The sequence below is a fragment of the Spermophilus citellus genome (assembly GCF_964194105.1).
Source record: "Spermophilus citellus genome assembly, chromosome: 9".
In the NCBI taxonomy this organism is placed as follows: Eukaryota; Metazoa; Chordata; class Mammalia; order Rodentia; family Sciuridae; genus Spermophilus; species Spermophilus citellus.
In genome coordinates this window covers 102665115-102676132 of record NC_138191.1, presented here as the reverse complement: position 1 = coordinate 102676132, position 11018 = coordinate 102665115, and the positions used below count along the sequence as shown (strand labels likewise).

The window sequence follows — 11018 nt, the reverse complement described above, 5'->3', positions numbered from 1 at the left end:
TTAAAATTGGGGAGGGCAAAGGGAAGCACTATAGTTAAAATGGTTACAACTGGATCTTCACACATAGCTACAATTGGACCTTATAACCCAACTATGGCTAAATACTATATGCTAAAAATGGACCACCGAACTTTCTATTGCTCACAGCCCATGAGAGCCCCTGAGACTATGTGATTTCATGGTCATTCATGGATCAGGTCTGGGACATGGAGCCTCAGTAAACCCACTCCTCCCTCCTCCTCTTCCTCCTCCTCACCACCAGCAGCAGCCAAGGACTCCAAGGACTCGGGTTCTATGAGGCACATCTACTTGACTCTAAGTCCTCATGGTAACTCTGTGTGGCTGGGTTTCCTTTCCCATTTTATTGGTGGGAAAACTGAGGCTCAGTGGGAGGACATGATTGGCCCCAGGGAATCAGGTTTTACTCTACATTATGCCACTCTTCTGTCTTAAACCTGTCCGTGGTTTCCCTCTGCCTGTAGGGCAATGGCCCAGAGCCTTGACCCCTGGCTCCTGAGTGCAGCCCTGCTCTGTTGTATCCCCTCAGCTGCCCCTGGGAGCCCTGCACCCTGCATGAGAAACATGTGGAGGCCTCCATCTCCCCAGGCTGCCTCATGACCCTCCGCCAGTGTTCTTGGTCTCTGCTGCCTTCAGGAGTAGCTGTGACAATGGCTAACTCATGCTGCAGCCCTTGGTTTCCAAGTCCCTTTTATATTGACTGTCTCATTAAAACCTCCTTCTTCCTCCCCTTCCTCCTCCTGTGCCAGAAGTGTTTTTTTATGATCTCCCCTATAGTGGTGAGGAAAATGAGGCCGAGAAAGGGAAAGAGATGACCTGGGGACAAGCCCAAGCCCAGGCCCCTGGGCTGCTTATGGCCAGCCCGAGGTCTTGACCAAACCCGGAGGACCTTGGGTCGGGATGGAGAAGGAGGAGCTGCCCTCCTGAATGGGGGCAGCCTGGCCAGTCCTGGAAGCCATCTGTGTTTTCAGGTCTCCCTTGGAGGAGGCGGCTGCCCTCTGGAAGGAGAGGTCTCCAGTGGCCCACTCCCTGGGGCCCGGTCCCTGGTCCAACCTGATCTGTGAATCTGAGGCCAGATCTCTTGGCTCCTGCTGAGACTCCAGTCAGTCCTGTCTCTGCTCAGACTTTCTCTCTTCTGTGTTTTTCTGTCTTTCCCACCCGGGGCCCCTTCCACCTACACCCCCTCCTCTCTGGACTGTCTCTGCTCTTTGTCTTTCTTCTCTATCCTTACTTGCTCCATTCATCTTGCCATGTATTTTCCTTTTTCTTTCCTTTCTCTTCCTGCATTTCTTTTCTCCCACCCCTTTGTCACCATTCTGCTTGGCCTGTTTCCATCCTCCCTGAGTCCCAGTGGAGAGGATGTGAATGAAAACCAGGAAGAGGCATCCGGGAAGCCCTCGAACCCCCAGCCCTTCCTTCCCGGGAACTTGAATCTTCAGGTTAGAAATTTGATCCCTCTGGTTTTTTTTGGTCACTGAAGAAAGAAATGGAAAATAAGAATAAAAACAAAAAACAAAAACCAAAAAAACCCAAAAAAACCACAGGAACCGTTTTTAAAGTCCAGAACCAACCAATATAAAAAGTGATTTTCTGAAAATTTTCTGAAAATAATTTTATTTTACAATGCCATTAATGCTGGCCAGCCCAATGGTGATCGCCGGACTCCCTGGCTGGGTGAGCAGCAGCTGAAGCCACAGTCTGTGCCTGGCCCAGCCCAACGCAGCCTGATGTCTGTCCTGCAATGTCAGCCCTGGGAGGTGTGAGGAGGTAGAGAGTTTGTTGCCTGGCTCACAGACTCCCTGGGGCTCCCATCTCCCTCAGCTCACAGAGCCAGGCTGGTAGGTCCAAGCATATTATTTCCATCCACCCACAGCCCAGATATGGCCAGGGCATTCTGACTCCAAAGTACCTGGTCAAGGTTGTCCTAGACACCCAACTCCTCAGCTGGGGCCCAACACTCTGTGACACTGAGCTTGCTGCCTCAGCCTCCCCATGCCCACCTGGATGTGAATCTAGGCCCTTTCTATGGTGCCCTGTTTCAATTCTTCACCAGCAATGGAGACCTGCTGCAGACTGGCTGGCATTTGGGGTTAGGATTCTGGTGGCAGTGCTGGACACAGCTATTTGCAGTTTTCCTCTTCGCAGAGGAGAGGTAGTGCCACCTCCCTCACTTTCTCTCCATCTTCCCAGCTCCTCGCCTTTTGCTTTGGTTTGTGGTGTGTCCTTTAAAACCCATTGTTAAAGACTTAGTCCCCTTGGGCTGGGGTTGTGGCTCAGTGGCAGAGTGCATGCCTTGCACATGTGAGGCCCTGGGTTCGATCCTTAGCACCACATAAAAATAAACAAACAAAATAAAGATATTCTGTCCATGTATAACTAAAAAAATATTAAGAAAAAAGACTTAGTCCCCAGTGTGGTTCTATGGGAGGTGGTAGAAACTTGAAGATGTGGCTGGTGGGAGATGGTCAGGTCCCTGGCAGTGTGCCACCAAAGAGATGTGGGCCAGGGTTTCTTCCTTTCTGATTTCCAGCCATAAGATGAGCAGTTCTGCTCTGCCATATGCTTCTACTGTGCTGTGTTGTCCTGCTGCAGGCCCAAAGCTGTGGAATGGATCAAAGGCATAGGCCCAAGGCAATCAGCCATGGACTGAATTCTCCCAAACTTTGAGCCCAAATAAATCTTTTCTCTTTATAAATTGACTTATCTCAGGTATTTGGAATAATAATAATAATAATAATAATAATAATAATAATAATAAAAGCCTGTCTTTCTTCTGTCTGTTGATTTCACCTTTCTCCCGCTCTCCTTTTCAGGAACGAAATACTAGAATTCCTCTTACAAGTCAGATACAGTATCTTCCCTCCACCTGCTTGGAGATGGGAGACTGGTTTTCCTTCTGTCCTCAAGCCCTGGTGAAGGCAGCCCCCCAACTCTAGTGACCTCAGAGTCAGAGGGCAGGACTTCCTGGGCAGAGGGGCAAGCCCTCCAGGGTAATAGGCACAAACACGGGGGTGGCCCTTCTTGTCATCTGCTGCCATGTGGAAAGACATATATCAGAGGCTTGGAGGAGTCCCTTGTCCCTTCAGTCACCCATTTCATTGCCTGAATGGTATCCAAGACCCCATTCATAAGCCATGGATTCTTCTCCAGGTAGTTCTTGAACTGAGGATTATGGTTCCCAAGGAAGCTTGGGAGGTGGCTTCTGCACTGAGCTCCTGGCAGGTGATGGCAGGAGCTTCTATGGGGGGGAGCAGCTGGTGTGGAGGGGCAGTGCATTAGGGTTCTGGCCACATCAGGCATCCTCCCCATGGATGTCACCCCTGAAGACCTTCAAGGGTCATGGGGAGCAGGGCAGGGATTCTTTTTCTGGAGCTCCATCCAATAGCTGGGTGGGACCTGGGCATAGCTCAGTATGTTGGGCCTCAACTGCATCCTCATTCACCCATTGGCCTGTGAAATGTGGGTGCTGATGCTTTCCACCCCATAGCTACAGCTCACGCACAGTGGCACAAAATTGCTGGATAAAAGTGAAGAATCTGCTTGGACCTTGACTACTTGGGTTTCTGTCCTGGCTCCAGCATTTACAAGCTGTGTGATCATAGCTTTTACTTAAACTCTCTGTATGCAGCTATTTCATCTGTAAAATGAAGATAAGGAATAGCAGCTTTGAGATTTAAATTATTCTAGAATTAAATGCTCAGATCTTTGATAATAGGAAATACTAAACAAATGTTAGATTCTAATTGCATTATTAATACCTTTTCTAGAAACAGGGCCACTGCATGCAGTCCCTGTTGCTTTTAGTAGTAGCTGGCAGAACTCAATAACCATGTCCCACAAATGGCCTCTGGTAAAGTCGTCTGGGGTTTTGGAAACAGGGGTCCACTTTAAACTTCTCTCCCTGGTAGAACTGCAGCTGGTCACCTATCCCAGCCAGTTGACCCTCCATGGTAAGCTGTGCTGGGCTGTGATATACAGGGCTCCATGGATCTTATCTGAAACCTTCCCTCCTCTTCTAACTTTCCTTCTGCACTGACTCCATCATTCTTCTATGAGCACCCACTGCATACAGTCATCTCCATGGAAGATATAAACTGGTGTGTTCAGGGCTGACTCACACAGAGATGCCCAGCCATGGTCCTAGCCCAGGGAGCCAAGAGGAAGGCAAACAGGGGCAGAGACTCTCAAACCATCTGCAAGGACAGGGTGCTGTGGGGACACTGGAGGAGTGCCAACTCAGCAGGGGGACAGAGGGAGGCTGCACGGAGCGGAGCAGGTATCACTGAAACCGAGTGTGTGGGACCTGCAGGGAGCAGCATGCTCCAAGCCAGGTGGTGGGGAGGACGGGATGAACTTGGAGAGCACTGGGAGAGGAACTGTTGAGAAGTGATTTCCATGTTGGAGACATGGTCAGGGACCAGATCCCAAAGGCCTTTGTCAACAGTATTGTTGACCTTTATCAAAAATAACCAGGGAGACATTGAAAAATTTCCAAGGCAGGGAGAGAAGTGGCTATTTTTGTGGGTTGTAGAGCTCACTGTGGCTGTAGGGAAGAGAGTGGAGTGGAGGGGACAGAGATGTAGGTGGCAATAGTCCTGATGAGGGCCTGGGCCAGGGTGGAGGCATGGGATGGAAAGAGGTAGGCAGGATTGGTAAGGAACAGTCACAAGTCTTGGTGCGTGAGGAAGCCGGTGTAAGGGAACCTCATGGTGACCCGTGACCAGCATGTTCCATCTGTGCTTAACACACCCAAGCGCCTCCTGCTCTGTACCTGTGGGCGACTCCCTTTGGCCACAGTATTACCTGTGCCTCCTTGACATGACCCTCTCAATTCACAGGGCCCTGCTCAGACCACCCTCTCAGCTCCTTCTAGAGCCTGAGTGTGGAAAGTGAGCTCACTGTAGTCTTCCACATGGTGCCTCAGGCCCTGTTGCAAAGCAATTGTCCAAAGGTGCCTGACAGGAGGAGGGAGGGAGCCCTCAGCACACAGAAACTCCAAGCCGTTGAGTTCATAATGTCTTTTATTAATATATTATGCTACAAAAATATTTTTTTGGCAAAATAACATTAATAGCATCTTTCTTTGTCTTCTATTATACTCTTAAAGAATTCTCCATGACAATTCACAGCGGCGAGGGAAGAGGTGGTCAAAGAACATTGTGAGCACCTTCCAAATACATCAAGGACTGAAGCCCGCAGGGCATGGCGAGGCAAACTGGGGGGCCATGGGCAGTCTCTGTGGGCTCAGGAAGGGGCAGGGGCTCCAGCCTCTCCTCTTTGGGGCTATAGCCGCCTTTGACCAAGAGTTGGCCCCTGCCCACCCCAGCCACCAGGGACCCAAGGAGTCTGAGAGCTATTTGTCTCTGGCCACTCATGGGAGACACCTTAGACTTGGATCCTGTTCAAAACCCACTTTCCCTACAGCAAGACTTGGGGTGGAAGGGGCCTGCAAGGCCTGCTACTCTGTGGTCTTTCTTGTCTGCTACATCCCCTGCCCCTGTGCGGGAGTCATGGTTCCTAGGAGACAGCTCAGCCTTGAGCCTGAAGGAGCTGAGCTTCACTTTCATGGATCCCCATTCCAGTCCCAGAAAGCAAGATCTCCATGTGACAGATGAGGAAATGGAGGCTCAGGGAGGGGAAGGGACTTGCCCAAGGTCACCAGCAAGTCGAAGGGGTACCCAGAGCACCTCTGGAGAGGAAAAGCCCAGCTTGCCTTTGAAGAAAGGCTGTGGACAGCTGATACTCCTTGGGAAAGGTCAGGTAGGGACCAGTAAGTTCTTGTGAACCTTCTCTTCCCTTCCAGGGTTGGGGGCGGGAAGAGAAGGAGCTCTGGGCTGGGCCTGAGGGCCTGGGTTCCAGTCCAGCCCCCAACCCCTTCCAGAGGTTCCCATGCCCAGGGCAGCAGGCAACCTTGCCAGTTCATGGGGACCTGGCTGGGCAGTTGTAGAATGGGATTGGGGCGAGGGGGAGGCTGGACTGAGTCCTGAATCCTACTGGTTTAGACAGCCAGCTGGAGTGCTATTTTTGGCTGCAGAGATGAATTTTTGTAAAAATAACACTGTTCAAAGAACCTGAGCCTTACTGAGCAAAGAGGCACCCTCCATGTCATCTACACCAGTCCTGTGCCAAGACTTCAACTCGCCTACCACGTCTCCTGTCAGGGGGACCGAACACCTCCACTGACAGGAAACTGCCCCCTCAGGGCACCATCCTCCACCAGCTTGGGCTTGGTGGAAGTTCTCCTTCTTTCCTACCTTCATTCATCTCTCTCTGCTTCCTCCCCTCTCTCTTTGCCTCTCTCTGCATCTACTGAGAACCACCTTTGTGCCAGAGGAGGATACAAAGACAAATTCATGGGACCCCTGCCTGCTAGTCACTTTTAGTCTCATAGAGGAACCAATTCACAATGACAGTCACAATACATGGAAGTGAGTATGTGATAGATGCTGTGAAAGCACAAAACCATCAGAGGGGGCTTCCTGGAGGAGGGGCTATCTGGGTTGATCCTCACAGGATGAGCTGTTAGGGGAAGAGAAGGGAGTTTCCAGGTCCATGGAGTAGCAGATGTAAAACATCCTGTTGATTCTAGAAGTGACAAATACAATTCCATCTGGGAGAGATGAGAGGTGAGAGATGAGAGATTCCATAATGGGAGACATGAGAGGTGGCCAGCAAGGTCAGCAGGACCAGATCATGGAGGGTCTAGAACAACCGATGGAGGACTCTGTCTCTTACCTCATAGTCACTTCAAAAACTATCACCAGCCCCGATTCTGTTCTCAGCCACAAAGGATGCCCCCAAAGATTTAATCCCTGGGTGGAACTCTTCTCCTTCATTGTGCTTTAAATAGACTTGCCTTTTGGTAAAGGAAACTTTTACCTCCACTTTGGGATCTTTTGTGACAGTGGCACGGGGCTGGAGCCTGGGCCTTTAGGACAAGGGGCCTGAGATCCCAGGTTTGTCCATGTCAAGATGAGGTCAGTGATAGAGGCCAGCATTCCATGTAGGAAAATATTCTCTGGGTCTTTCATTGTAAGGATAAATGTGCACACAGGCAGCACAGGGTACCACTCATTATAGACTCCAGATCTTTGACCCTTGGGGTTGGAGTGTCCCTGGGCCGCCCTTTGCCACTCCCTGGCAGTCTGATTCTTACATATCCACCGTGGATGATGGGGTTCTTCCTGTCTCCACCTGGTTCTTGGTGCATCAGACCAGCCACCAGAGGATGACCAGAAGAAATGGCCTCTGTGACCTGCCCCAGAGAGCTCCTGGCCATTCCATCATCTTTCTTGAGAGATAGGGGACACCACTAGCCTACCCTGCCTACCCTCAATCTTCTGGATCTCAGGTCTTCATCTTTCCTGCTTGCTTCAAGGTTCCCAAGAAATACACACAAAGATCTCAGAGGAACAGGGCATTTCATAGGCTAGGGGAATAGAACGTTCCAAAGGTGGCTGCTTATAGAATAGTAGTTCTGTGGCACAGGATGAGAGAATTCAAGTGCCCCAGCCATGCAGATTCCTGTTTATGAGCTCCAGGTCTCAGGTGACATAGTCATCAGGTTCCGTTTGGTGGCCTTGAGGACCCGTGAACTCTAACTCTGGATGTCTGACCCACATTGGCCCTGGCTCTCCTCTGGCACATGTCTACCTAATCTGTAGTCTACATTCGCCTTTTTATAAACACGTGACTGGTTGAGGGAGAGTTTGAAATCGCCCTCTGGTCCAGTGGAAGGATCTGGAAAGATGAGGGCTGAATGGACCTGAAGTCAGGGGCCAGCAGAGCACCAGCTGGATGGGGCTGCCCTTCCCATCTTGATAGTGAGTCTCTGCAGACGAGGAAGGGTGGTTACATTCAGCCCCAAGTGCTGTGAGCCGGGCCCTGCATGTGCTCTGTAATTACATGCTGCGTTAATTCACCTTTTTGGCCCTGTTCCTGGCACAGATCTGGGCACAGTCAGGTGCCTGGACTGTTTCCCCAAATGCTTCATCTTTAATTAACCTCAAGCTCAATCTCCATCATCTCATGCCATTCTCTGCCCCAAACAGAGGGGAATCTGGCCTGTGTGTTTCTAATTCCTTTACACTTATCTCATCCCAATAGCGCTCTGCACGATCCGTTTGATGTCCAACTTCTGAGCCTGCTTTATAAGTCAGCTAAGCCCTTTCCTGCTCAGAAATAGGAAGTCACATTTTTTTTTTTTTTTTTTGCCAAGCATAAACTGACTCCAGTCCTGGCTGAGGTCAAGTTCAGTTTAGAGCTTGGTGCCCGTGGGGCTGGGATGGACTCTCTGAAGCAGAGATCCTAGCTCCTGCCAGGTCTCAGGCTCAAACTCGTCCACTGGGACTGAGCTAGAAAGAATTCAGTTGCCTGCCAGGATGTCGGCGAAACCTCTGGCCATCCAACTAGTGGTCCCAAATTTTGCTGCCTCAGAACAGAGACAGATGCCAAACTGGGCCCAGTGACACTGGGGCCAATCAGATACCTCCAAGTCTGCCAGGAAAACCTATGTATAGAGAAGCTGAGTAGCACTGGGCTGGAGTCAGTGGGCCTGCCTAGCTGTGTTGCCTTGGAAAAGTGTCTCCCTCCTCTGGGCCTCATTATTGCTCTTACTATTATTATGATTTATCAAGTGAGAGTTTTTTTTCTTCCCCCCTTTTGCAAGATCTAGGACTCTGAATATAATTAGTGAGCCCCAGATCAGCTGAGAGGTCAGGGCTCAGAGTCAGCCTACCTGGGTTCTCTGTCTCTTGAGCCACCACCTTGGGTACAGAGGGGTTGGCTAACTCTGTCTTAGTCTCAGCTGCCTGCCTGTCCCCACATCGCTGCTCTGTCTTTCAGGGCCCTCCTGGTTGTACCCCACTTCCAGCATCTGATTTGGCAGGAAAGTCTCTCCTTGGCTCCAAGATTTGACAAGTCGGGGCATAGGACACATAGCACATGCTGTTGCCAAAGCTCTTAGGTCATAGAGACCAATAGGAATAACTAGTCAAATGGTCACTCCGCCGGCATGGGAAGGGTTGTAGCTTGGGCATGTCCCAGTTTGGTGAGCTCTGCCTCCTTTTGAGCTTCCCTGGGCAGAGAGAACATGGACCGCAAGACAAGAATCACTTTTGTGTCACACAGATCTAGAGTTGGGTGACCTTGCACAAGTTCCTTCACCTCTTTGGGGGTGGGGCTCAGTTTTCTCATCTGTGAAATGGAAATCATCACATCTCAGCACTGGCATGAGGATCCGTGATGAAGTGAATGTGCCAAGTGCCCGCCATGCTGTAGGATTTGGACAAATGGCAGCTCTCATCACCATTGTCATTCTCATAACAGGTGACCCCTAGAGCCCTGTCCCTGAAATTGCCTTCTATACCCATTTCTTTCTTTAAGCCCAGTTGGTTTTACTTAGCCGAGTCTTCAACAGCCCTTCTTTAACCCAAGCTGGAACAACAGTGCCAGACAGAGGCCCGGAGACCCGTGTTTTGCTCTCCCATTGGCATCCCGACCTTGGGCAGCCCCAACTCGCTCTCTTTGGATCTCACTGTGGCATCTGCTCTGTGGCACTGGGAAGGCCTCCCTCCGTACCCCTGCACTTTGGTTGAAATACTCACCGAGAGGTCTGGAGGGCCAGTTCACAGACGCTCAGGGGTTTTAAAATAGCAGCATTCTTTTTCTCAATGTGTCTTCCAGGCCCCGGGATGCATCCAGGGGAGGGAAGGATGGCCAGCGTTCACACTTCCGGCTCCCAAAATCCAGCTTCACAAAAGCTAAGCCTATTTTCTTGCCCCACCCTTGGAGCTCCCGCAGTGGGAGAAGCCAAGCTAGAGTCAGGAGGCTTCTGCCATCCAGGAGCAAGCCGGCTGAAAGCCACGGTCCACACGAGGTCATAGATGTCTTGACAACCGGGGATCCCCACCCCTGAGTTGATGATGTTGGGGCTAATTCAGGAGTTATAACATAGGCCACATAAAAATAGTTTTATCGGTAGAATAAATACATTTTTCTCTTTTAATATGGACACATATTTTACAAAAGAGCCCCATAGCACTATGGGAAATTAAGACCTTCTACAAAAAAGAAGATGTAACTTGGGTAAAATAAAGCTCTAGTGTTCTAATGGGTCCCGACTGGACTGCCCCAGAGGGGTTGGACATGCCCCAGAGCAGTGGGGTGTGGCCGAGGACCCTCGTGTTGTTTCTCTGGCTTCTGCACGGGGTGGCGGAAGTCAGGAGGGCCCCAGGTTGTGCAGCAGGAAGGGGGCCACAACGGTGGCGGTGAGGATGGGGAGGAGGCCCAGGGCGGGCGCTGAGCTGCTGGCGGGCCCTGCTGAGTCCTGCTGCTGGGGCTGGTTTGAGAGCTGGAAGGGGGTCTTGGTGGTCCCAGAGCTGGGGGTGGGCTGGAGGGGCAGCAGGGGTGGCGAGGCGGTGGTGCTGGAAGGGAGGAAACACACAGTAGAGTGACCATCAGAGCCTCGCCCTGGGGCTTGGACTGGCCTAGATTAAAAGGGGGAAGGAAACAGGGGCGTGGAGAGGGAAGATGAGCTGCCCAGGTGAGCTCTGGAAGTCACAATCTCCTGTGCCGGGTGTCAGGCCAGATCACCTATCACTGTTCACAGGACTGGGTCCCAGGCAGAAAGAGGTACAGTGCTAGGAAGGAGACAGCTCTGGGGTACCTGAAGTACTGAGCCCCCACACCAGGCCATAGGTGCCCCTGCCTCCTGCTGCTTCCCCTCCCAGCTGCTGAGAGACAGAAAATGAAGCACGCTACTGTTTTTATTGTGCGCATCACTACACCACCATCTGTCAAACACCCTGTAGCCGGGCACTTTAAAAGCCATGTTTCTGGTTCTCAAAGCAAACCTTCAAAATGGGTCTCCCTTTCAGCACTTTAGGAAACTGGGGCTCAGAGAGGCTACCTGATGGCAAAGCCACAGGGGAAAGTGGGGTGGCATGACCATGGGGCACTAGGCCCAGCTCACTTTGCACAGCACAGAGTGACAGGTGCCA

At 51.2% G+C, this 11018-nt stretch overlaps 1 protein-coding gene across 2 annotated transcripts in view; it reads right to left on the bottom strand.

The window, feature by feature from the left end:
• Positions 1 to 5106: 5106 nt before the first annotated feature.
• The window catches only part of TRABD2B (TraB domain containing 2B), a 219395-nt gene continuing 213483 nt past the window's right edge, over positions 5107 to 11018 (bottom strand). For both annotated transcript variants that reach the window (XM_081306178.1, XM_081306177.1), the window contains exon 7: positions 5107 to 10442. In XM_081306178.1, coding sequence (XP_081162304.1) covers positions 10238 to 10442 — 205 coding nt within the window. In that variant the 3' untranslated portion in view covers positions 5107 to 10237. The remainder of the gene's footprint in view (positions 10443 to 11018) is intronic.